Source organism: Odontesthes bonariensis, chromosome 5, assembly GCF_027942865.1.
Source record: "Odontesthes bonariensis isolate fOdoBon6 chromosome 5, fOdoBon6.hap1, whole genome shotgun sequence".
NCBI lineage: Eukaryota > Metazoa > Chordata > Actinopteri > Atheriniformes > Atherinopsidae > Odontesthes > Odontesthes bonariensis.
The window spans coordinates 24273187-24301104 of NC_134510.1; the positions used below are offsets into that span (position 1 = coordinate 24273187).

The 27918-nt window shown below is 42.7% G+C and overlaps 1 protein-coding gene across 1 annotated transcript; it reads left to right on the forward strand.

Annotated features, from left to right (window-relative positions):
- The first annotated feature begins 1062 nt into the window (after positions 1–1062).
- chrnb2 (cholinergic receptor, nicotinic, beta 2) lies at positions 1063–27910 on the forward strand. The gene is made up of 6 exons (XM_075465533.1): positions 1063–1377; positions 17162–17307; positions 19171–19215; positions 20988–21097; positions 22400–23528; positions 25641–27910. Exons 1-6 carry the CDS (start codon positions 1317–1319, stop codon positions 25791–25793), a joined length of 1644 nt encoding a protein of 547 aa, XP_075321648.1. The 5' UTR covers positions 1063–1316; the 3' UTR covers positions 25794–27910.
- The last annotated feature ends 8 nt before the right edge of the window (positions 27911–27918 follow it).

A 27918-nucleotide genomic window follows, 5' to 3' on the forward strand; every position in this document is an offset into this window, starting at 1 on the left:
TAAACACTCCGCTCTGTTGTGTGTGTCAGTGATGAAAATAGACAAAATGAAGGAGAAACAGGTCGCTTCCTCCTCGAGCTTTTCTTAGTCACCACGGCAACCCCCTCCTCCCACCATCCTGCTCTGATGTTTACTTTGTTTATTTGTCTCCCCACCTACCCTCTGTTGCCTCCCCTTGTCTCCTCACTCCTATCTTTTTTTTTAGTGTGTCCTGCACTCCTCATAATTTCCTGCATTTCCCTCTAAATACATTTGTTAAGTTTCTTTCACCATCTGGCACAAGTGATTCTTGGCTCTATCTCACACCTGGCCACATTTCTTCCTTTGTTGCCTCCCCTTGCTTGCCTCTTCTTTCCTCCTCTCTCATCTCCATGCGTGATTCCTACAAGTTTGACTTTGTCCATGAGGATCCAAGGTCAATTCAGCGAGCGGTAGTTGAGATTAAACAAAAATGGATAGGCCTACTGATGGTGTCATAAGTAGGTGACAGACAGGGAAAATAGCAGACACTGAAGTAAAATCCCACCAGCTTTTAAAGGGATTGTTCACAGAATAACATTAGGCCCAGACAGTCTTGGAAAGTGGTGATGTGAGATTTGGTGTTTCAAATGCACTTGGAAACAACTGGGTACAAAGCCGCTGCACAATATTTAGAATATCAAACGTCTGACTAGTGAATTACCTACATGTTTTTCAGGGAGAGATGTCCTCATGCCAATATGCTAACACGGTTTAATCTTCAGGATAACCTGATATGAAATACATTTCCACTTAAGATAAAATACCACTTCCACCAATAGTTTGGCCTTGGGCTGATATTAAAGATTAAGAAGGTGAAGCAGACAGAAATGAAAGATGTCACCAAATTTGACAAGGTCGCTGTAATGTCAGTCTTGAACACCAAGAGTGTTCTTAATCTTAAATGATTAGAGTGATGAGTGACTTTGTGCGGGAAAGACATTGGCACTGCCAGCCAGCTGATGTGAAGCCCTAGAGAGGTACATCCTCCCCTCCCAGCTCCTCAGCGTGCCCCGCCCCCGCATGTCCAGCGCGTCGCATCGCTGAGCTGCGTACAGCACGGACAGCCAGCAGCACCGCACGAGCAATCGCAGAGCTCACCTGGCCCCGCAGAGAACGTATATTTGTTTTCCACTCATCGGGCTAAAAGTGTGGAGCGAAGGAAAGCCCTGACGTCACCATGCCAGGTAGAAAGTGACGGGAGGTTTGGGTCGTGAGGAGGAGGGGAGTGATACTGCGGGTGTGCTTGGAGTGGCCTCTCCTTCCCGGTGAACACCTTTCCGGGCGCAGACACACGTATGATGATGGACGGCTGCCCGCCGCTGCTGCTGCTGCTGGCTTTGCTCGCCATTGCGGGAGGTGAGTACTTTGCCCAGCTGAGTGCTCCATCGATGCGCTTTTGGAGCCAAAACCACGGCGCGTCTGTGCATTTAGGGAATCTGAATCTTAAAAGTAACAAGGGAGTGTGTGCAAAAACAAAAGGAGTGGTTAGATGCCGAGAGGATGCAGAGGTGGAGAAAATGACTCTTTCATTGCTGTGTCACCATCTTTCCCATAACAGCAGCCAGCGCGACAGAATGATGTATTTGAGAAGTATTGCCCACTCCATATCTGTGCGCCTTATGTAGCAAATGCACAGGCTAACATGATTCCCAGTGTGCGTTTGATAACAGTTTAATTTAGGATTTTAGTTATTGTGATGTGATTGAGGAGTTTGTGAAGTAACCATGTGGTGTTGTCTCGTAATTTATTCTAAGCGACCTCGCTAATGTGAGGGTTTTGAGCAGTAAATCACATGTTGGCACTAGATGCAAGATGCTTTAATACTTCACATTCAAACAGTGCAGTGTAGCTTGCACTGTTCTTCCTGTTAATTTGTTGAACATAAACGAGGCGTTTGAAATGCCACACATCGCAGGTATCAGGCATGCAGTCTAGCATGCAATTGCAAAACAATCTCCCAGAGGGGTTTGTGTTCAAGTTATTCCAAATTCTGATCTGCAAAACAATAATGTACCTCTAAAAAAAACTTCAGCGCAGTCGTAGAATCAGTTATAATTTATTCTCTGATTATTTGAGAGGGGCAGAGAGAAAGAAATTATGTTATCACTCACCTCTCTCTGGCTGTCTCTCTTTCATTAACACTAAGGTCTTGCATTGAGTGGGCAGGTTAATGAGAGGCATGTTGAGCTAAAACAGCTTCTACATCCTGTCATCAAAGGACAAATGATGTGTCATCCAGCAGCACAGGAAAAGCCGTCCATCTCTGTTAAAACAGCTTTTATGGAGGACATGCATTGAGTAGATACGTCTTATTTACGACGCAGTTGTTGGAGTCCATTTGGAGCTAATGAGGTATGTGTTAAGTGTATGCTATTTGGCTCTTTGGATGTATTTTACCTCTTTAAGTTGGCTCTAATTTGGTGCTGCTGTCTGCTCCGATGGTTTGCCCCACACACATAAGCTGATTGGCAATATTTTTTAACCAATCTATAGGAGTGACTGAGAAAGAAATCAGTTCTGAGCAAAAAGACTGCTCACCATAGCGTGCGTTGCAGCACAAATAACTGCACACAGTAACACACCTCCATCGAATCGCAGGCACACATGGCTGGCCATCTGCCAACTGTTCATCATCAACCACGGTGACAGCATACTCCTTTACTTCTGTCTCATACACACGAGAAAGCTTTACACCACATAGGTTATCACAATAAGGCGAGAAAGAATCACAAGGACATATCACACAAGGTTTTGACTTACCTCAACCTTTATGCCCCTCCTTACACAAATAAATAAGCAAATAAACATCATACTTTAGGATATTTGAGTTGGAAAAGGTAAAGTTTTAATTATATTGCATTTTGAAAAGAGACACTGAAAAAAAGTTTTACAAATAAAGATGTAAATACGTATTTAGTTTTTTTAGTTGACCATTCCTGGTTTCAAACAGAGGAATGTGGACTGAACCAGAAAAATGCGGCCAACATAAAATATCACTTTAAGGAGCCTCATAAGCAGTGGACTACTAATGAGTCATCTTCCCTCAAGGGAGAAAATCTGATTAGCATCATCCTCGGAGACTATTAACTCTGTCTACTCTACACACAAGCGTACACCGACACATGTTTGAAGAAATGCATCGTGCACGCGATCAGACACGCGCATACACACCTTGAGCATGAGCTCTCAATAACACTGTCTAAATATTCCCCACACGAAAGCAAGCAAGACGCACGTCTGTGAAATATGTGCTTGGAAAACACGGCGTACGCTTACAACAGTTTGTTAGCAACCAAGCGTCCACAGATGGAGTGTCGCATAAAGTGTGTGTACGAGGATGCTCAAGGACATTTCATCACCTGTCTTAGATGCTGCAGAGAGGATGTGGCCATCCTGTGGCGTGAGGAGGATGCCTCTTGTCGTTTCCCCAGCAGGCTGTGCATAATAAACATGTCTGTGGTGCTGAGTTGACCTTATGCATGGGTTACTATGTGGAGCACAGTGTGTGAAAGCATGCTTAAAAACAGTTTTTACACAGTACTTTAATGTTGAAACTCACTATAATCTTACTCTTACTCACGACTGCTCTATGTATGCACTTAACAACTTTCAACTCATTATTTCCTTTGTGGTGCTACTTTATAGAAAGTTTTCTGCTTCACTGTTCTGCCTCTGATCTTTGCTGAATTTCAACACAAACTTAACAACCTTTGACTCACTTCTTGTTACTTACTGCCCTTTATTTTTCTCACCTGTGTCCTCTGTTTCTGTCTTCCTAGACTGACTTCCATAAGATAGATATGCTCGGTAGATTCCTAACAGAGGCCTGCATTTGTATGTTAGAATGTTTGTGATTCCGTGTATCATTCCTGCGTGCTCTCATATGTGATTTCTACGAGATTGTGTGTGTGTGTGTGTGTGTGTGTGTGTGTGTAGCAATTGTAGCACCATGCAGCAATATGGTCCTGGAGATTAAGAAAGCAGAGGAAGAGCACAGAATTTTAATGGAAACTTGAGCGGCGTCGAAGAAGAGGCAGATATAAGTAAAGAGTTTTAATTCTGACCTTGATCAAGACAAGCCTGTGCTTATGTTGCTCCGCTTTAGGTGTTTTTAAGATAACACATGCAGCATTATCCTCCGATGAAATCATGTAGACAAGATAGAACCAACACGACATCTAAAAGTATTCTGGCCCGGAAACTGCAATAAAACTAAAAGATAGCATATGATGAGTAATAGGAGAGAAAGAGGGCCTTAGTCCAAACTGTTATCTAGAATCATGTCTTGCACTTAGCAGCTCTCCTCCTCCTCATTCTCCTCTTCTCCCTCATCTCCTCATGTGCACATATCATCAGCTGGCTGCTGGTGTCAGAAATGATTGTGGCCAAATGATAGCAGGCAATAACAGCTGCTTTGAACGACACAACAGTTCAAGTGACGCATTTTATTGCAGTCCTGGAAATAGGCACCATTTTTTGAAAGGGACGCACTATCATCTGGCAGTTGAGCTTCTCACAAAAATGAAATGTGTTCTCGCACTGTGCATGTTCGGTATGATTTGCACAGCGTTTTATATCACTGTGTCTTATATTGAGGCTTTTCAACGGACTCCTCTGTAAACCAAACCACTTCTACCTGTTCACCTTTGGTTTCCTTTGATGTGATTTCAACGTAAAATAAAAGGCAAAAGTTGTGTTGTGTTCCACTGCTTTGCTCAGGCACAGCCACTCATGTACTCCCCCATATAAATTGTGTAGAGGATGTACTTTGTATACTTGTGTACTTGTAGCCTAATGAAAAGAAAAAAAAAGGGGAAAGTGATGGGTCTGTGGCTCCAAGGGGGGGGGGGGGGGGGGGGGGGGTATTATTATCTCTTAGGGCACTTCGGGCTCTTTGCAAACACCTGAATCATCTGATTATACATAAGATAAATTAAATTCCTAGAAATTCCCAAAGCTCAAAACGCCATAACCCTTCAGGGAGAAGAGCAGATGACTGAAGTGCTGATTGTGTAAAGAGATCTGAGTGGTCGATATTACAAGAAAAATCTTATGTATTATCTTAATCTTATATATATCTATATTCAATCTGTCCAAAACCTTATTAACGTTGTCAATTAAATGGATGTTTTCTCTCCCATAATGTAGGTGCCCAACTCCACTTAAGAGGAGGCACAGCAAGCCATTATCATCGATTAGTGCAATGTGCCTGATTCAGTTCCAATTATATTAAACAGACTAAAGGAGCAAATTCTCATCCTTATTTATTCATCACAAAGGCATTAATAAATGGTTTTATAAATGTGTTTTTTTTTTTGATAAGATGATAGTTCTTTAATCAGCAAATCATTTCTTGAAAAAAAGCCAGGGATTCACGATAAACTTTAGAATTACACATAAAAAGCTTCAAAGTGAAATATTTTCAGAATCCAAAATCTTCCAAAATCTCCTGTTTAGTTTGTTCTTTCAACTCTTACAATAGCAGAAAGATGGTATGTTTAACAAATTAAATAGTGAATGTATTCTGTGCACTGACTGTAAATATGAAAAGTGCTTTATGTCAGCATCTGCCACCGTAATAAGAAATTATATGATAATATAGTCCCTTCAACTAGATGGAAAAAGTAGGCACATTTATCATCATAACAGTCAAAATTTATTGGAAAATACTTCTAGAAATCCATCATAAAATCCCTTTTATTGGAATTTATGTTATGATTCCAGGCTGAAGAAAATTTTGTAAATGCTTCTTTTCAAAATGCAAAATGTTTCGAAAGCTGATTTAAATCGCACTTGTATAAATCTTATATCTCATTTTCAAATTTGGGTTTTTTCTCATGCATAGAAGCATGTTTGTCGAAGTGTAGTAAAAGCACATAGTGCACAAACTGGACATGCTGTCCTGCTCTTGACGATGGAGTTAGGTTATTACAGCTTCTGCTTCCATTTAGTCCACCGCGGGATGGCTTTGTTTTTTGGGTGTTGTGATATTGCGGCTAGATGGTGAATCAATATTAATATCTCAGTTCTACCGCCACTACAGAGCCAATTGGGTGTTGCCAGTAGATCAATAGATCTCTCCATTATTGATTTAAGAATATTTCAGCATAAAAGGTCTCAGCTATGGCCAAAAAGCCTCTTTGGCAGTCCACAGAAAGGAGAGTAAAAGGAACCTTTTTTTCCCTGCAAACCTTTTCTCATTTGAGCGAGCTGCATAAACAGAGATGATCACTGTAGTATTCTTAGCGGGATAATTCGATTGAGCTCTCGCTTTGCCCTCATTTTCCCCACATTTGTCTTTACAGCATGTGTGTACTCTGGACTGTTGCATTGCAAATTCCAAAGAACAGATGCTGGAAAAATTGCATGAATTTGTTAAGATCACGCGGGGGTGGGGGTGGGGGGGGTGGGGGGTGGGGGGGTGGGGGGGGGGGGGGGGGGGGGGCGTATTACAAAAACGTGTAAGATATAGAAAATGGCTGGCATCTCGCCTGTTTTGGTGCTGTGTCACCGAGGTGTGTGTCTGTGTTTGCTTGTGCGTGGTGGTGTGTCACTTCCGTAGCCCTAGGGTCTAATGGGGAGCCCTGCTGAAAAATTCATGGTGTCACATTAGGTTTGCAATATTTGCACTGCAAAACAACTAGAATACATCCTGAGCAACGAGCGACATTACAACCACTCAGGTCAGCTTTACCTTCAGTGTTGCATGTGGAGACAGAGACAAAGAGAGATCACAACTCTGCTCAGTGCCAGAGACGAGCAGCTGAATTAACATGTTGGCGTGCAGGTCAGAGTGTGTGTGTACTTTTGCAGTCTTGATCTTGAGATAAGAAAAAGCTAGAATGGAATAGAGCTGTTTAATCTGCTCTCATTTTGTTTCACTTTAGTAAGATATCAGTCCAGACTTTCGTCCTAACCCTTGCAAATATTAACAATCAAAACAAAACAAAAAGAAAGACAGGATACAGTAAAATTAAATTATTTTTCATGTCGCAATACTTGTGGTGGAATGCATTTGACAAACTTTTATCATTCACAAAAGCGCAATTGTTCACACAGAAATGTTAAAACATGTGAAGTTATTCTGTAAGAAAAAGTATCAGATCTGCGTAAAAAACCTCTTGAATTTTCTGGATCCTTTGCCCTCAGTCGCTTTAATCCTTTGTGAATTTCCTTTGTGTTGACTCCTTTTAAAGTGGGTCACCTTGGTCTTATTTGAAGGCTGATTTTGAAGATCTGAGTTTGGTTTTGTGAGCTTTTTGGAGCAAAGTTCTTTCTCTGTAATCTTCTTCTTGTACATTAAGATGCATCGACGTTTCAATGTTCTCCACAGAAATATAATGCAGGCTATAAAGCAAATATAATTTGGCACATCCCTCCAAAACATGGCTTACTAAGTAAAACAACTAAATAGAAGTTCAACTGACAACTTGCCATCTCGTCAGATTGAGCACAACTCCACCTTCTACAAATACGGCCGACTGAAATGTGGATGTTTTCTGCTTCATCATTGTTTAAGTGAACTGTTTTGGCTTCCTTTCTCATTTGACAGTGTTATTGCCTTGTGCGCCTGAGAGTAATATATATCACTCATATCGTTCAGACACAAACAGTAAAGATTATTTCCCTCATGAATATGTTGACACAAGCAGACGCACATACTCGTATGAAATATCTAGCCGGCGCTCGTGTACATTAAACAGCCTTAGTGCTACACACACGTGCTGCTGTCAGGAAGTGTATTGATGATGGCCGATCGGTGAGGGAAGGAGTGTTAAATGAACGGCGGCTGTCACCAACAGGGAGATGGCGATAACATGAAAGATGGAGGAGAGTAGGGAGGGAAGAAGACCGGCAGGGAAGTGAGAAGGAGATATGGTCTGATTTGAAGGGGAAAAAAAACAAACATTGGAAGATATAAGACAATGTGACGTTAGAGAAAGAGTGCAAGCTTAAAAAAAAGCAAGGAGTGAGGAGTTGTGTGTTGAGTTAAGGGGGAGATCTAGAATCTTCATTGATTTACAGACAGAGGCTATCATTCCTGCTGGGTGAACAGATGAATGCCACAGGGCAAGAGGGAGGAGAGGAAGAAGGTGGAGATCAAGGGAGAAATGAGGTGGGAGGACAGAGAGTCAGAGAGGAGCTCAGAGAGGTGCACATTAAGAGGTGCAGTTTCGCCTTTCATTCACATCTACCAGTATGTGTTCATGTAACCTTCTGCCTTGACTATGAGTAGGTCATCTACCGCATAGCTGCCTTATATTACTTTGATTGTTAATAGTCCGATAGGTTAGATATTCATACGATTTTCTGATCTTTAACTTCTGTCATTTTTAAATGATTAATTGTAGTTTTAATTATTATGCTGTATTTCAAAGTTTGTTAAGTGAATGCTGATCCTCTCTTAAAAGCTCCTAATATAATTCCAGTTTTCCTGAAGGAGGTCCCATATTATGCTTTATTTTCCCCCTTACCTTTAATATACCGTACAGTTTTTTGTCCATGTAAAATGCATGTGAAGGTAGAAAAAGACACTGATCCTGAACTGTCGGAACCTTATGTGCTTTCCAGGCCTGTAACTGTAAAGTAAGCCCTCTGCAGAGGAGAAATAAGACTCATATGAGTGTTTCCACATCAGGGAAGATGCCATTCTCCAGAAACCATAAAATCATCATGAGGAGGAAAGTGTGGGGGTTGGGGGAAGAAGCACCTGCAGAGACCAACATACATTTGGTTAATAACGCAATTAACAGTGTTGTGAAAGTTCACACTTCACAAGAACTAGATCAAAGTTCAGTTCACACAGATTAAAACTGAATTAGTTCAATTTCATAGCTCACCATTTAAAATTAGGTACAAAGTTCACGGTCCTAAAATGATTTAGTTCACGTTAATTTCTCACTTTCTTCACAAAAAAGTTCCTCTGAATTCTCCTTCTTTTATGGCTCAGTGTTATGAAATACTGGGATATGGACCCCACAGCCTTCTAAGCAGATTGATGCATTTATCTATTTTATTACAAATTCAAAATCAAACTGTGATGTAAATAAAAAGCAAGATGTTTGTAGAGCATACTCTATTTTCTGTGAGTGAGATTGCGCTTGAGCCCTGACAGCCATTTTTAAAGGTTTAAAGCTGCAGTCTGCAACTCTTTTTCAAGCATAATGCCTGGAACTGTCCGGGGATTCTGAAAGTAGGACATTAAATACCCCAATACAAAAAAAAATGAGTTCTCTAGGTCCCCTATATGTCCCGCTAGGTCCCTCCAAAGCCAGCAGGTTTGTTTACAAAATTGCAGACCGGACCGGTAAAAGGTAACCAATCAGGTTTACGAGCTGGGCTCTGCTGCCTGTCAATCACCGATTGTGCACGCGTGATACAAGGTAGGCTCGTCCCCACGCTTATTTATACAGACTATTGAACTTCATTACGGGCTAGTCTACTTACTGTGTCTTCCATGATCCCAAATGACAGGTGAGTTGATGAATGAGGAGTCGTGTAGGCGCATCTGGCGTGCACGTCTACGTGCACGAGTTCTCATGTGTTTTGAAGGGGCGGGACAGGAAGTTGAATAACTTTTTATTTTTCGGTTAAAAAATAAGCATTTCTTGCATTTTGCGACTACGGAGGTCACCGTTTTCAACTTCAAGCGTTCTGATAGATCATGTAAACTCTTAAAATGCCAAAAAGTAGGACTTTACGTATGACAACAACAAATCTTGCAGACTGCAGCTTTAAAGCAATACAATGTAACTTCTCAAAAAGCCCACTCTGGAGCTCCCCCTACAGGCTTGGAGGTAATGTACGGTTACACTGTCGTAAATACAACACCCTTTCACTTTCACGTTTCACGTTTGTTGACGAACCGGCGAGGAGTCAGAAGGTGCAAGCTATGTCGACCGTGAAGGTAAGAGTAATCAAATGTACCTGGGAGCGCAAGAGGGGACTATTTGTTTTTGCGGTAGGTGTGCCAGAAAGTAAGTCGAAGTACTTCCGCTCAGCTCCCGGGCCGCTACCGGGCCAGTCCAGCAAAGTTACATAGCGCAGTTATTCCAACTCAGACCCCCGAAGGGCATAGGAGACAGGCCAATCGTAATATTAAAACTCATTCTAGCCGCACAATTTTTTTCGAGCTGTTATTTTAAGGTAGAAATGTTACATAGTATTACTTTAAATACAACAGCTTTACCCTCAGAAGTCACATTCATAATACAGTTTTTATCATGCAAATTTAACTTCTGTCAGATTAAATAAAAAATTAATGGCCCTTTTTTGTTATAAATTGTGGAGCTCAATCAGTTTAGGTTTACCATCCATTGATTAAAAATTTTTTTTTTTTTTTAAAGCTGTACTCTGGTGCCAAAGGAGTAAGGAATCAGCACCTTGCTCCACCACAGGATGGTCAAAGTGACCCAACCCATCAAAATGCATCCAAAGTTTGCAAGCTTACAGTTCACTCTGCAGCCTGCCTTCCTCTTGCCTCATGTCCTATTCCCTGCAAGTTGACATTTTCACACACCATTGTAGCCAGTGAAAAAAGCTTAAAACACTCCATTACTAACATAGACTGAGATAACTTCAGCTGTGGGAAAATATGGAAAATATGCCTAAAACGAAGCAAAGAAAACAGACAAGCAGCTGTGTGACAAACTCTGTTGTGCGGTGGGAGCATAACCTCAGATAAAATCCTACTTGGTGGCAGTGCATGACACAGATGAGGACGGAGTCACTGCGAAGCACAGCTGTTTGCTCCAAGGCCAAATTAAAAGTTCAGCTTGGATTACAGGTGCTCTCCTGTGGCTTCGTGCTATGCAAAGTCATCTTTTCTATCTTTCAGATTCAGCCGGCAGGTCTCACTAACTCCATTACAGCTGCCTGCCTTCTGAACCCTCCTTTTGGTTTATTACTTCAAGTTTAGTCAGTTTCTGTCTTGTTGTCTGCTGCGGGAGTGCTGCTGCATAGTTATACGCATGCGTGTAACTACACACGTCTGTATTGTTCTAATGCAGCTGCATTTAAATGGTAGTTACACTTTTTGGGCAGAAATGATAGTAAAGGGGGGCGGTCGGTGGCGTAGTGGGTTAAGCGGCCGCCCCATGTACAGAGGCTACGGTCCTCGCTGCGGCTGGCCCCGGTGCTGCATGTCTCACCCATCTCTCTTCCCCCTGCTTCCTGTCTCTCTCAAACTGTCAATCTATTAAAGGTATAAAAAGCCCCAAAAAATATTAAGGAAAAAAAAAGAAAGAAATGATAGTAAAGTCTGGTGGGAGCAGTTCAGGAAGACACTGTTGACAGGAGCGTCATTATGTGGTATGAGATAGAGCTGTGCTCGCATTCATCAGTTAAAAACAGCTTTGTTCAGTTAAAAATTGATGGAAAATGTGAGCGTCACTCATAAGAACACTCATTTTAACGTGTTCATGCAGGACTGGGTGGCATTTGGGTAGGATTTGGATTAGGTTTTCTATAAAATGCATTCTTTTCAAAATGTGGCTGTCATCCTCATGGAGACAATTTTTTGTGGGTTGCCATGGTTACATGTAAACGTAACACATTACAATGGAATATTGTCTCTTTCTGGTTGGCTTTAGATAATAGTATCACATGGTTAGGGTTAGAAAACAACTGAAAAAGACAACACGACTGTACCATGATGAACTCCTGTTTTTTACACATGTAGTTGCCCTCATGACCACTAGAGGTTCCACATTCTTTTTACTGGCTGTATCTGCCAGCATGAACAATTGTCATATGGGCATGTTTTAAGGAGGAGGAGGAGGAACAGTCTCCTTCAGATAAAATGTGCCTTCAAGTGTCCGTTTGGCTGCTTGAAACTGAGTTGTTTGGCCAATGAAGGGGTGGAGTATGGTGGAGGTGTCAGATTTGACTGCAGTCACTTTTTTAAAGATAATATAAGAGTCACATCACCAGGAGAGTGAAAAATAAGCACATCCAAAGGATTAAAACATAGAACTCGCTACAGTACAGTAATTCTTGAACAAAGCTGATTTAACAGCCTTTCTGTTGGAAAGAACAGTGTATTATTGGGTGCCCACGTGCAACCCAAAATCATGACAGACTGTGAAATAGCAGTTCAACGTAGCAATTTCACGACAGCAACTGAAAAATTGTACGATCACTATGCTTTCCTTACTCTGTTCCCTACACAGATACAGCCTTAGTTTTGATTCATCAGCACATCAACGTTCTATGTCTCCATACATGTTTTCACATGATGACATCCACTTTCGACGACTTGTTAGTATTTATCTAACACTTACACCACAAACACTTACAAGGAGGGATGTCAAAGAGAATGGTGCGAATCCACGGACCCTTGTGACGCTGAACATTGTATTTTTTTATATGCCTCCAACTCGTGAGTCTTTACTGTTTCTACTGTTCTCTCACCAGTGAATGATTAAGGTTAGGCATTAAAAATCATGTCATGGTCTAACATGTTACAAAATTAGTCTACATGTTGTGTTCTAGAATGCGCTGCTGAGGGTGGCAGCATGTTGGAGTAGCTCTGTACCTCACATTGAGATTTTTCTTTTTCTCTAAATTTCATTCCTGTTATTTCTTGGAAGAAATTGCATTTTTTGGACAACTGTTCCTTCCTGCCTTGGATGCTGTGCAGCTGGATTAATTTTTCCCAATACTTTTGTATATTTTACTCTTTTGTCATGATGCATCACCATAGCAACAAGGTGGTTTACAACAGGGAGCAGCTGAATAACATTGGAAAAGCAGAAATAATTCGACAACTGAAGCCAGAAATCCCACTGGAATTGAAAAGGAGGCGTCGTGGATGCAGAGCAGGAGCAAAAAGGAGAGAAAGAAAGAAGAAGTTCAAACCATCTCTGCCATCCTGCATCATGGGAAATGTAAGATCGTTAGCTAACAAGTTGGATGAACTTTTAGCCTTGATAAGGACTCAGCAAGAATATCGGGAATGTAGCATTATGTGTTTTACTGAGACATGGCTACAGGATCATATACCCGACTCCAGCGTCTCTCTGCCGGGCTTCCTGACTGTACGAGCAGATCGAGATATAAAGAGTAGCAGGAAAAGGAAAGGGGGTGGATTGGCAGTGCTTGTCAACAACAGATGGTGTCACCCAGGACATGTTACTGTGAAGAGTCGTCTCTGCAGTCCTGACATTGAACTATTGGCAGTAAGTTTTCGTCCATATTATTTGCCAAGAGAGTTCACCAGTGTTGTTTTGGTGGCTGTTTACATTCCACCCTCAGCTGTTGCCGACACTGCATGTGATGTCATCAGTTCCGTTGTTGCTAAGATACAGACTCAACACCCCAATTCTTTTGTGGCAATATCTGGTGATTTTAATCATGCCTCACTCTCTGCTACACTGCCAACTTTTCAACAGTTTGTCAGCTGCTCTACCAGAGAAAACAAGACATTGGATTTGTTTTACACAAATATCAAGGATTCATACATTTCCAAATCAAGACCTCCCCTGGGAAAATCAGATCACAACCTTGTTTTTCTCTGTTCAGCATATAAACCCCTTGTCCAGAGACTACCTGTCACAAAAAGGACTGTTAGAAAGTGGTCAGAGGAAGCTGAAGAAGCCTTACAGGGTTGTTTTGATGCAACCGATTGGATTTCTCTTTGTAAGCCACATGGAGAGGACATTAATGCCATGACTGAGTGTGTGACTGACTATATAAACTTCTGTGTGGACAACACCATCCCCACCAGAACAGTGAGATGCTTCCCTAATAACAAACCCTGGATCACCAGTGAGCTAAAGGAACTATTGAACAAGAAAAAAAGAGCCTTTAGGGAGCGAGACAGGGAGTTACTGAGGAGTATACAGAAGCAGCTCAAAGTCAAGATCAGAGAGAGCAAGGAGGTGTATAGAAAGAAGCTTGAGAGTAAACTGCTGAGGAACAATATCAGAGATGTGTGGTCAGGAATGAAGAAGATCACAGGCCTCAAGCAGAGGGAGGATCGGATGGATGGAAGTCTGGACAGAGCAAATGAGCTGAACACATTCTTCAACAGGTTCAGTTCAGGAACAAGCTCACCATCCTCCCCTCCTGTTCCCAGCCAAAGAGACATCCCACCCTCCTCTGACCCACAGCTTTCCTGTAACATCTCCACCTCCACCTCAGTCATGGATTCTTCTGCTTCCACTAGTTTGTCTTCAACCCAATCAGGAGATGCTGCTGTCCCCTTTGCCTCCCCCTCCCACTTTTCTGTTTCTAGAAGTCAGGTGAAGAGGCAGTTGGAGAGACTGAACCGGAACAAGGCTGCAGGTCCAGATGGTGTAAGCCCCCGAGTCCTGAAGGCCTGTGCAGAGCAGCTCTGTGGGATTCTGCAACACCTTTTCAACCTTAGCTTGACCCAAGAGAAGGTACCACTGTTGTGGAAGACATCCTGTCTGGTTCCGGTACCAAAGAAAACTCACCCCTCAGACATCAATGATTACAGACCTGTTGCCCTGACATCCCACATCATGAAGGTCCTGGAGAGACTCCTGTTGACCCACCTGTGTAAGCAAACCAGCACATATCAGGACCCCCTGCAGTTTGCTTATCGCCATGGAGTTGGAGTTGAAGACGCTATCATACACCTGCTTCAACAAACCCACTGTCATCTGGACAAAGCAGGCAGCACTGTGAGGATCATGTTCTTTGATTTCTCCAGTGCATTTAACACAATCCAGCCTGATCTGCTTAGTCTGAAACTCCAGAAGACTCAGGTGGAGGCCTCAACAATCACCTGGATTAATGACTACCTGACAAACAGACCACAGTTTGTCAGACTGAAGAATTGTGTGTCTAACCAGGTGATCAGCAGCACAGGAGCACCACAGGGGACTGTACTCTCACCATTCCTTTTCACTCTGTACACTTCAGACTTCCAGTACAAGTCAGACTCCTGTCATCTACAGAAATATTCAGATGACTCTGCAGTTGTCGGGTGTATCAGAGATGGACAAGAAGCTGAGTACAGAGAGCTGGTGGACCGCTTTGTGGCATGGTGTGGGAACAATCATCTCATCTTGAATGTTAACAAAACAAAGGAGATGATTGTAGATTTCAGGAGAAACAGGGTCAGATCAAACCCTGTTTCCATCATGGGAGAAGAAGTGGAGGTGGTTGAGGAATATAAATACCTTGGTGTTCATGTGGACAACAGACTGGACTGGAGACACAACAGTGAAGCCATCTACAAGAAAGGACAGAGCAGACTGTACTTCTTGAGGAAGCTAAGGTCCTTCAAGGTTTGCAACAAGATGTTGCAGATCTTCTACAAGTCTGTTGTTGAGAGCGTCATTTCCTCTTGTGTCATCTGTTGGGGCAGCAGCATCAGAACCAGGGACCTAAAAAGACTCAACAACCTGATAAGGAAGGCTGGTTCTGTTCTGGGGACGACTGTGGAACCTCTGGAGACAATAATGCAAAGAAGGATTTTGCATAAAATCAAGAGAATTATGGACAACCCTGAACATCCTCTCCATGAGACTGTTATCAGAAAACAGAGTCTCTTCAGTCAAAGGCTTCTTCAGTTTGGATGCAAAACGGACCGCTACAGGAAATCTTTCCTGCCCACAGCCATCAGCATCTATAATAACTCTTTGATTTAATTGAGCTACATCAACATTTAATTTCCCTCTGGGATAAATAAAGTATTTTTGAATTGAATTAAACATTGTTGGGACACATTACCATTTATGTGGATTGTGACACTACATTTTGAACAAATGTCTGTATACCATGTAATCTGTTAGTCTGGGGTCCAAGAGGTATAGCTAACGAGCTACCAGACAAGGAAATCAAATACATTACATCATCTTTGGTAGATATAACCATGGCAGATAATAACTAACAGTAAATAATAAACAAGAGGAGAAAAAATGTGTTTCATATAATGACGAGGCTTTCATCCAATCAGAGTAGAGTGATGGTGTCATAGAGGTGGTTCTCAGCTGATGCAGCTGAAGGAGAGCAGGTACAGCACATGACTATTCCTGGCTGCCGCTTACTTGCTTCTTTTGTGAGGTTTCATAGTCATGTGACATGGCAACTTGGAAAAAAAAGCTTGACCAAAACAACATATCGCTTTAAGACCATGATGCATCATGTCAAGGCAGTGCTGCATCAAGTGTGGCGCATCCTAAAAGTAAAAAAGGTGCCTTGCACCATAGCATTTTTGACCAATGACTAATCAGAGCAGACTAAGCCTTTTTTGAGGGGGACCTTAAATAGACAGGAGCTAAAACAGAGGGTTTCAGACACTAGGTAACAAGAGGAGATGCCGTAATTTACATGATGGAAAATGAATGTGTTTTTCTGAAAATGAAAGCCTTTAACTATTTTCTAGTAGGCCGAACAAACACCCCTAACAGGTTAATACATGTTGGTTTTCCTGCATCGTTAATGGTCTCTAAAAGAATAATTAGGATTATTCTACATTAATGGTAAGCACCCTGTGTTTATCTACAGGGGGGAAGTGTGAGGGAATTATAAGAGAGACTGTGCGGCGAACAGATGCCAGAGAGACAGGGAGTGAAAAGCAGGAGAGAATGAGGAAGGAAGGAGGAGGTGCATGGCAGTTGTTTTTTCTTTATCCATCATGTTTCTCATGAAAAAAGGAAAAAAAAAACCTTCCCTACTGTGTGTGTATTATGACAGCTTTGGTTAAACTTGAGCACTCCCTGACACAACTACAGTCTGCTGCATGCGGAGGAGGGAGGGAAGACGGGAAGGTGGAGTCAGAGATGAAGTGAAAATAACCCAAAGCTACAAAAGAGTGACAGTTGGCGAGAGGTGCAAAACAGCAGAGGAGAATAGATGGAGACAGAACAGAGGCACTAAGAGAGTGGCAGTGACAGAAAGTATAGAGATGGAGAACTTTGACTGGTTGACTCATTCTCATGATCAGATCTTGTAAGAAGTCTGTATTGAGCTGTGCTGATGCAGTGATGCAGTTATGAGTAACACCTTGGCTAAAGCTGTGCTTTTTCAGCTTGCATGGACAGTCAATTTCTGCTCCGTATGTTTGTACCATATTTCTCTCATCTGCAGAGAGACACAGATGACGGCAGCTTCCTTTGTCCAGATAGAGATAGAGGCGCATGATGATGATAGTGTGCTCTCATTTCAGGCGGCCTTGGAGCAGACACAGAGGAGCGGTTGGTGGAACATCTCCTAAACCCAGCACACTACAATAAACTGATCCGTCCTGCGACTAATGGTTCTGAGCTGGTTACTGTGCAGCTGATGGTGTCGTTGGCCCAACTCATCAGTGTGGTGAGTGTGAACACGTCTTTGTATGAATAACGAAGACATCATGAAGAAGAAATCAGAAGATTGCACTGTCATTTTTGAGCAAGTAGAAGTCCTGTTTGTGCCTCTTTGCAAGCTTCATTTGAATGTCAGAGCTGACTGTGGTTGGTCCACTTATTTAATAAATTATTTGTTGGCTAGATTACATTTATAAAATACAGTTCATTGATCATTGTTGCCTTTTAAAATAATTGTCTTCAAATTAAAATCCAAACAAGATTGTTCACTCCTAAAACACATTACTTGAGCGTCTGTAGTTAAAAATATTATTTAATGTTATAACACTATTTAAAAATCAGAGGATTTAATTCTGTAGACAACATTAAAGGCCAACTTTCGCTGGAAACCACTTTTGTGTCACTCATTTTAAAATGTGGTAGGTCACAACAGGTCATATGAGTATACGCCGCGCCAAAGTGTAATTCGATCTACTTGGGCTGCGCTGGTCATTGAAGGGTCAACCCACTTAGAGACACAGACAAATGAGCGCGTGAGAGAAGGCGAAACTTTGATTCGTCACTCGGTCGTAAGCCTCGCCCATAGCCTTGTATGGCATGGCCACAGCTAATCTGATGGACAGGCGCTCCGCAGCTGAAATGGAGTCGTGTCTGTGACATGCAGATGGGACTGCAGATGGAAATTAGCTTCTAAACTACAATCTGGTGCAGGTCATCTCTTTACTTTGTAATTAATGTACTTTGCGCATGGTCCCTGACTAAATAAAATAAAAAAATAAACCTGAAATCACGGCACCGATTTCAGGTGATCACGGCACCGTAGCTCCATTTCAGCTGCGGAGCGCCTGTAGTTGGTGTCCTGCCGAAAGATCACGGCACCGATCCTCCCGAGCAGGTCATCAAACTGGGTCCTGGTGAGCCTGAAATACCGCTGGAAGTAAGAAATTATCCGAGCTGAATGCACCACCAGATGATGTCACTGACCCAGACACGACGGCGTGTGCGTTTCAGACGAATCTCGGACTGCCACAGCAGGTACAAGGACGCGATGGTACTTATAGCAGCCATAGTTGATGAGAGAATGAAATGGATAGCCCCTTGAGCTATTCGCTCGTTTTTTACTTGCGCGAATAAGGCGAGTAAATTCAATTTACACCCGTGGCAATACTCGCGCGAGTAAGGCGGTGCGAATACATGAAGACATGAAGACATGATTTTATCCGCCAACTTTCACAAATTCACAGCAATGATTGCCAATTGTTGCAGTGCAGCAAGAAACTCCGGGCACAGTTCAAACATAGCGCGCTGCGGGCTGGCAGTGGCACAGCTCAGCTGTAGGTCTAGGGGGTGTGCCCCGTGATGTTTTTTTTTTTCGAAACCAATCAGAGGTGCCTTATTGTCACGTCGCGGATATTCATGAGGAAAACCAGAAAAGCCAGTCGTTTGCCACACAGGCCAATTCTAGCTCACACAAAACAGCTTGAAACAAAGAGACAAGGACGATATTTTTGACAGAAACGATGCACAATGCATTCAATCATAGTGGTGACCACAGTAATATGTATATTTGTAAATTAAATAACGATGGAAGTGGATCTTTAAGGTTATTTGGTCAGTTTAACTAATGAATGACCCAGATGCGGGATGCTCAGAGCTTATAGTTTATAGAAGGTCAAATTTTCTCAGTTGATGGGGTCAAACGCACAGAGGCAGCCTGAGTAGCAGGCAGCAGAGGAAATGTCCAAATGATCCTAACAACAAGGGAAAGCAAAAGCAGAATGAGGGGATGATCATAAAAACAGCCAGTCACACTTGCACAGTCAGTGCTACAGTGTTATCATTGTTTTAATGTGACTGTGTTCTTCTGCAGCATGAAAGGGAGCAGGTGATGACCACCAATGTCTGGCTAACGCAGGTGAGACTTCCCACTCCTCCTCTCATTTAAGCACCGAAAGTTTCTTAAACAGAGAAAGAGAAACGAGGACAGCTGGAATCTTGAAATGTAGAAGATGTATGCAGTAAAAAAATTCCCTTTTTGGATGCTTTATGTGAGATTTCACAGTTTCACAGTTAAACCAGAGTCAGTGAAATAGAAACCGTGAGGAACTTGGATGGTAGTGATAAATGTGACTTTGGCACACGTAAACCTCTCTCTACAATACACCACAACGCTCGATAATTTGTATTATGCAATCAAATTCCACACTGTCATCATACCACTAAAGCATGATGCATGAGCTGTGATGCTGAAAGTGGCATCTCTGTGCTCCATATGTTTCATTAGGTTTGCGGGTCGCCGAATATAACCCTACCTTCTGTCATGTAGAGCAGCAGCTGTGAGAACTGACAAGACTGGTGAAGTGTCAGTCAGCAGGACCTCAAACAGCACACATCTTCAAAAACTCAAACTTTATGAGGGAGATGTGTTTTGAACCCCAGAACAAATAAAACAGCACACTGCGCAGATGCTGAAGCTCTATTTCTCGGCTGATTTTGTGATAAGAGTTGCAGCATTATTCACCCCTATGATAATAATGTGGCTCTAATTTTTGACCCTCTGATATGTGGCTGGATCTAACATGGTAGAATAGCACGTGTCAGGTCTGGAAATATTTGAACATGACATCGTTTTTGTTATTGTAGTCGTTTAAGATAAATATTGAAATTACAGTTACATAGTACATACAGTGTCTTCACTTCAAGCTCATTTTAGTTATATAACTAAACAGTATGTATCAGTGAATAGCAAACTTTTAAAAATGCTTCCAGTGCCCAGACATTTCCAAACCTATCTGAAGGTAATCACATTTATACAAATATATAAGATGCACCCACATAGGCGACTTAGAATCAAATTTAGATCAACTGATGACACATCCTTGAAAGCATCCTGCTTTATTTATTGACTGATACAGACAGTGTATATATGACTAAACTGTTCACATGAAGCATTTGTCTGGCTCATGTTTACACACACACACACACACACACACACACACACGTGCAGCTGCGCCTGAGTAAGTTAGAATTTATGACGTGTAACAGAGCATAGAATGACCATCATTGCTCTATGGATTCCTCGCCATCAGAAACTAGGGGAAGCCAAGGACAGCTATCCCAAGCCAAGACAAACTGTAATGACCACAATGCATCACGGTTACTGCAGAAAACTTAACGTGGGCGTTTCACCTCGGCGCGCACAGAAGAGCTGAATTTTACAAGTCGCACAGGCTTCAGTGTGCAAATGTCAATAACTGACCCGCTCCACAGAGAACAAGATAATGTCAGCCTTTAACACAAGGTTACACAGAGGACAGGTTTGCTGATGCACGCATGCACACACACACATACACATGCAAACATGGAATCTACATTACCGAAGATGGCGTTTTAATCATGCTGGCTGCTTTGTGTCAGAGTGTCTTTAAAAGGCATCTCAGGATTAGGACATGACTGCCACTCTCACTCTTGTCTTTGGCTTGTAGTTAAAAATGTGATGAAGGCACAGAGAGGACAGGATGTTCTCCAGACTTGTGCGCATTTTTGATGGGTCCTGTTAACCTCTGACTGTCTGACAAACAGATAGACCGACAGACCTTGTCCTCTCTGCTCCTCATAAGACATCCCCTTGCTGCTGCGTCACTGGGAGATGAGTGACTAAGCTTGTTTTTCTTTATTGACATCCAGGAGTGGCAGGACTATCGGCTGACTTGGGTCCCTGAGGAGTTTGATGGAATGATGAAGGTCAGGCTACCCTCAAAGCACATCTGGCTGCCTGACGTGGTCCTCTACAACAAGTGAGCTACTGTTTCACACTCCTATGCTTACTTTGTTCGGGAAGTTTCCAGAAGACACAAACAGACTCATGAATGCATGTATGCTCAATAAGATGCTCAATAAAGACAAAGACAAATCTCATATGCAAAGGACAATGCTTTAAAGCCGACTCCCTAATCCACCTGCCACCATTGAGAAAATCAATCAAATAGCCATTTAATGTCTGTAATCCATTAGGCCTGTCCCATATGACTGAATATATCCACTGCTCATATTGCTCTTACACTGCTATACATCCTCATCATGAGACATATTCAAGATTGAGACCCTCGCACTGCACCCTAAGGTGATTTCAAGACCTGGTAAAGACTAGATGAGATTTTTTTCAATTGTGTCCTTTAAAACCTTAGAACTGATGGACTCTTAACACCAGTGTTTTCTTAGCAGTTTGGCTGAAATAAGGTGTGTTCAAAAGAGTGTTTGATTACTATCAGTCTTTTCCTCTGCATTTTTAATTTGTAGGAAAATGATTGCATGTCTGAAGGAGGTACTGTAAGGATGTTGCTGACCACTTGACTCAATGAAATGGAAACTTCGTGTCAGCCTACAATATGCAAATCAGCTCATCAGAGTACAATGATCTGTGTGGCCTTCTCTTATTTCACAGCTTCAGTCCTCACTTTATTGAAGATTAAAAGATCACTGACCCACCTAACTCTGGATAAAATGATCCTGTTAATCCTGATTACCCCAGGTCGGCTCGCTATCCTCCAAGTCTCACACACTGTCAGTCACTTGAACAGGAGGATTAGCTCAGCTTATATCAGTGTCAGAGCTGCTATTTTTGAAGTCTCGATTATTTTGTTATCAAACCTGACGGAAAGATTACGTTTCATAGAAAGCGCTTGAGTCAAAAATTATACATCATTCTCGTGGTTATGTTACATAATGCAGCATTAGCCAAACATTTAGTTGATTATTCTGTCAAAATATTGAGTTAAGTGGAAATTCAATCTCCAGTTGTTAGCTGACTTCTGACCGAAGGGTCTAACTTGAGCTTTTTCTGACCTATGAGCTGCGTTGCCTGTATAGACTGCTAATTTGATTCCACAAACCTGATCCTTATGTTTATATAAGCAGGTGTGGGTGACCTCGCTGAACTGAGCTTGTGTTTCCTCCTGCTGTAATGAACCAGTATTTAATAAAGAAATGAGTTTTGCTGGTCATGAGATTCAGCGGAAGCATGATCCGTCATCGCACAAATATCTTAATTTCTATATTCTCTTGTCTATTTCTTGCCTCTTCCTATTTATCTCTTCCAGTGCCGACGGGGTGTACGAGGTGTCTTTCTATTCTAATGCAGTGGTGTCCTACGATGGCAGCATCTTCTGGTTGCCCCCGGCCATCTATAAATCAGCCTGTAAGATTGAGGTCAAGCACTTCCCTTTTGACCAACAGAACTGCACGCTGCGCTTCCGCTCCTGGACCTACGACCGCACAGAGATCGATCTGGTGCTTCGCTCTGATGTGGCCAGCATGGATGACTTTACGCCCAGTGGGGAGTGGGACATCATCGCCCTGCCAGGCAGACGAAATGAGAACCCGGCTGACCCGGCTTACGTTGATATCACATATGACTTCATCATCCGCAGGAAGCCTCTTTTTTATACCATCAACCTCATCATCCCTTGTGTGCTCATCACTTCGCTGGCTATCCTGGTCTTCTACTTGCCCTCTGACTGCGGAGAGAAGATGACGCTATGCATCTCAGTGCTGCTGGCTCTCACTGTGTTCCTGCTGCTGATATCTAAGATCGTCCCGCCTACTTCTCTGGATGTTCCTTTAGTGGGGAAGTACCTCATGTTCACTATGGTTCTGGTCACTTTCTCTATTGTCACCAGTGTGTGTGTGCTCAATGTGCACCACCGCTCACCCACAACACACACCATGCCCCCCTGGGTTAAACTTGTGTTCCTCAACAAGCTTCCCGCCCTGCTCTTCATGCGCCAGCCGAGAAATAGCTGCGAGCGCCAGCGGCTACGCCAAAGAAGGAGAGCGCAGGAGCAGAAGGAAGGTGGGCGCAGCGGTGAGGCAGGGGCCCTGATGGTAGGGCTCGGACTGGCCGGTGCCGGTGGAAACGGAGGGGGAACCTCCACGGCGGTGTTTGGCAAGGAAGATAGTGACCCTTGTACGTGCTATGTGAACCGTGCTTCTGTTAAACAGTTTGGAGGGGATCTGGGTGGAGCAGGAGGGGGATCAATGGATGGTCTAAACAGGGTGAGGGAAGGCAGGGAGGGCGGCTCTGGAAACCTGCAGAGGGGGAAGCAAGCAGCTGGTGGTCCTGTTCTGACTCACACCCTGCTGGCTCAAACCTGCCCGGGTTTTGAGGAGGCTGTGGAAGGAGTACGCTTTATCGCCAACCACATGAAGAGTGAAGATGACGATCAGAGCGTGAGTACTGCATTGTCACTGTCAACAGTTTTCACAATATATGTCGCCCAATGGACCCTACTTTTATATTCTAATAGATGACATTGGCAATGAAGAATGATATAAAATAATTGAATCATGTAAGCTTTGTTACCAAAAAAAGTCTAATCTAAACAATCCAAATATAAACATTACAAATCCTAAAAAGTCATTTTTAAAGCTGCTGCAAAAACGTTATTTAGAACCCACAAATATTAATCCTTATATTCTAGTCTCTGACTCACCAGTAGGACTTTTAGCTACCATTAGCTATATTTGGATTAAAAACCAGTAACTTTGCTTTCTCATAGCTGATTTGAGCTAAATCGGCCCATTTCATAGGTATGTTTGTTCACTTGTTCAGAAATGTCACCCTCCATGGTTATAAATTATGAGACAGCACTGTATCTCTAAACTTTTCTGTGGGGCATCATTCACGTGGTTTGACATTATTTTCGCGAGATATGATTCTTCAAATGTGTAAGCCCTAATTGTGTCGATTTTAGTTACTCCAACCCTGCATTTTGTAACCTAACCCTGTGCACTTTATCTGACCAGGTTTTTTTTTAACACCTTACCCTAACCATTCACAGGTAAGAGAGTGTAAGAGTGCAGTCGAAAGGTAGTGAACCACAAGTGAGAGGGGAAGTAGAGAAGTGCACTGGTTGTTAATGGCCGCTTTCATCACCTCCTCCTTACTTCTTAAAATCATTTGCGGCCAAATGAACACCAGGCATGAAAACTGTAGGTCATGACATCTGAGCATGTAAAGAGAGGTGAACTGCTGACATGCTGACAAATCAATACTGAAGCTGTATCTGTGTAGGAAACAGAGTAAGAAACCATATTAACTGAACAGTTTTTGAACCTTTGTGATGAAACTGCAATGTTTTAGGCTTTGGACCAACAAAGTTGTTTTAGGTTCTGCCATGAAATCTGTATTGCAAAATATGCGAATACAAGTGAATACAATGGAGCCTTTTAGCAGCTAAACAGAAACTGTGTGCCTCAGAAATTGGATTGAGACCTGAAAAAGGGGACAGCTTAAAGCAGAGTGAATATTAGTCCCGGGTCTGCTAAGCAGCAAAGTTTTCCCTCAATAACTTATATTCATGACCTGATGATTAACAATGACAATAACAATTTTATACCACACGTAGCCAGACAATTGTGCAGCCAAGAAATCTGTTATTGCTGCAGCTTACAGTTCTGACAACATATTTGTAACATATGTAGTCTACAATGAGGGTATCAGTTGATGCTACCAATATGTGTTGCTCTGATAAATCCTCTCTTTGTTTGGATAAAGTTCTGCCATGAGTCATCTACCTTTCCCAAATGTACCCTGAGCAGCACAGATGAGTGCCTTATCATGTAGTTGAGCTGTACAGCGGTGCTATTTCACTCCTGCCTTTTAAAATGTAAGGGGTACTACAACAAAGCAGAAGCAGAGCAGGCAGATCTGGTGACGCAGTCATAGCCCCTTGAATATCCAACACAGATATGTAACGATAGCGGCAGCATGACGTATAGGGAAAAGCGCACAGCTGGAAATGAGCAGGAACAGAGGAGCTGAGACGGCAGAGTGAGGGTGGGATTTTTTTTATTGTTTTACCTCAAGGCATCTCAGGAAAACAAGCTTCTCTCCTTAAACCGACATGGGAATTGGCAATCCTCTCTAATTCTGTCCATCATCTCCATAGTTACCATCCGGTTGCCATGTCAACTGCATTAAAGCCCTCCCCCTTCTGGTACAATGCAAGGCCTGTCAGCCCTTACCCCCCCCCGTCCTCCCTCATCTCTCAATCTTTTCCAGTTATCATCACAGGGGTTCAAATGTCAGAGCCCCATCTGTCTCTGTGTGTCCTCCATCTCTCGCTTCTCTTACGTCCATGTCCTCCTCCTCGACCGGTGCTGGACCTCATCAGAGCTGTGTGCCAGAACGAGTCTCTGTTCACATTAAACGTTCACCTCCATTAACCCGTCTGCATAGCTAAAGTCAGAGGGAAGTATTGACAGAGAATAACAGGATAATCTTTCTCCTCACCATATCCCACACCTTTTTGCTCCCCCCCATCCCCACCCAATCCACAGGTGAGCGAAGACTGGAAGTACGTCGCCATGGTGATTGACCGCCTTTTCCTGTGGATCTTTGTGTTTGTTTGCGTGTTCGGCACATTGGGAATGTTCCTACAGCCCCTCTTCCAGAATTACACAGTGAAGACCATCACCAGCACAGCAGGCTGACCATTCCCCAGCCACAAACTCGCTGACAGACAGCTCCCCGACCAATCAGCACAGCGGGACGTGAGCCGGAGGTGTGTGTTTGTATGTGTTGGGGGGAGTGGGTGGGTCTAAGTTTAACTGTGTCTACGGAACTGGAGTCACAAATGCTACTGAACAGCAATCACGTCCATTAACTATATGGCAAAGTTTTTTGCAACAAACTACTGTTTTTTTATGCGTGCAGATGAAGGAAAATACCATCAAACTCCAACCTACAATTTTTTGTCCAGATGCTAAACAGACTGACCTCCCCTTTCTGGTAAAAAGGGGTTCCTCCTTGTTCCCCTCGTCAGCGTTTCAGGGAGCGAGGATGCTCAGATTTACGTCTGTTGAACCTTACGCCAGCCGATCAACACTGACTGACACGTCACATGCCCGTTTTTAACTACAACAGACATCACTCAATGACAATGTTGACTGATATAATATCAGAAAGTTCATATCGAGGTTCTTGTACTTACTTTTTTGTTTATCAGAAATCCACCATGTCAGTGATCTGATTCAGCATATTTTATTATAGCATAGCAACCTACCACAATATAGCGTTGAGTATATATTATAAAGATTTCTCCATGTTAGCCCATGCCAGGTTATGTTGCTGATGGAGAGGCAAAGGTGTGTTGTATGATTGTACAGATATAAAAGGAATGTGATATAACCCGTACTGCACAGCCCATGATGTGTACATTAACACAAAATGTGTAAAAGCAACAGATTGTGAAGGAAAATACATAAAGGATGCTTACACTAATGAAAGAGCCAGGTTGCATTATGACAGAGAAGTCAAAGAGATAAGGCAATAGATTATGCATGGACAGTTTTTGTGGAGAACAGCCAGAGTGCATAGCAGCTGATGAGACTTGCTCCTGAGAAATAGAGCTTACGTACGACAGACAGTGGAATGTGATTTCGCCAAGAAGGAGTATTTAGAGCTGAGTTAGGAGGAGACAAGGAGCACTATTATATAAAGTAAAATGTAAATCAAATCATATTGATGGACAGATGGGGGTTTTATCATGGATATTGAGCAATTATGTGTATTAACATGCGCTTTCACTGCTGTTTATTTTGTCATTTCTCTGATTACCAGACTAGAGTAAGACAGTGTCTCACATGTACTTCTTTGTTTTTTTTCTGTCCTCTCCTCTTATTTAAAGCATAAAAACACACACACATATATATATATCTATATATATATAGATATATATATACATGTATGGGTATTATGTGAATGGCTGTCCCATACCTCTCTGTATTGTCACATCTGTGAGATGTTCAGACAAGCATAAAGTCTTTGTATCTCCCCGCCACCCATTCGATTAACTCCACCAACCTCTCTCCGTTCCTCCCCCCCTTGTTGGGTCTTCCATGGGCACATACTGTTTGACATCTCTCCATTTACAATAACATTAACCCACTCATTCATGCACTTTATCTTTTCAGTGTAGCTGTTTTATTTCCACAATCTTCCCAGGTTCTTAAACCATGATGCAAAGGGCCTCCTCTGGCACATGTGCAATTGAATGGGAGAGAAAAGCCAACAGTGAGGCGGTTGTAGATGGCATTAAGTCATGCAAAATCTATGAAAAATTAAATAATGAGTAGAGAAGAGGAAAAAAGCTGGAGAGGCAGAGGGAATGTACTCTTAGTGTTCTTGCTGCATAGGAAAAGCACTATAAACCCCAGGAAGAAAATGTTGTCTAATCCCTGTCACTGTCATCAGCTGTGAGTTTCGCAGGCTTTTTACAGTTGTGAGCCCAAGTCTGCAGCTCCACTCAGTTCCGGACTGGAAGCCGTCTGCCTCTTGAGCATGGGATTACCCGTGGGGATCCCCGGCAGATCTCCGAACGAGTGTGAAAAGCCTTTCATAGACCTGTGAAAACTGTTGGCTGCATGGCTCCGCATGGAGAAAGTGCTGCTGCTCATTCTCTTTTTGCGCTCTGTAACCTTTTCGCTCTCCTTCCTTGCCTCTCACTTCCTATCATGCGCCCTCATCTTTCGCCTTCCCCTTCCAGACTCTAAATTCTGCTCCTGTGCACACCCTAGCCAGTCCAATAAAGGTTGTAGGTTCAGATTAATTATGTCT

Coding starts and splice junctions, on each gene's coding strand:
- chrnb2 (XM_075465533.1), top strand. CDS start 1,317: ATGATGATGGACGGCTGCCCGCCGCTGCTGCTGCTGCTGGCTTTGCTC. Junction 1,378..17,161: donor TTTGCTCGCCATTGCGGGAG/GTGAGTACTTTG, acceptor CTCTCATTTCAG/GCGGCCTTGGAGCAGACACA. Junction 23,529..25,640: donor GTGAAGATGACGATCAGAGC/GTGAGTACTGCA, acceptor CCCAATCCACAG/GTGAGCGAAGACTGGAAGTA.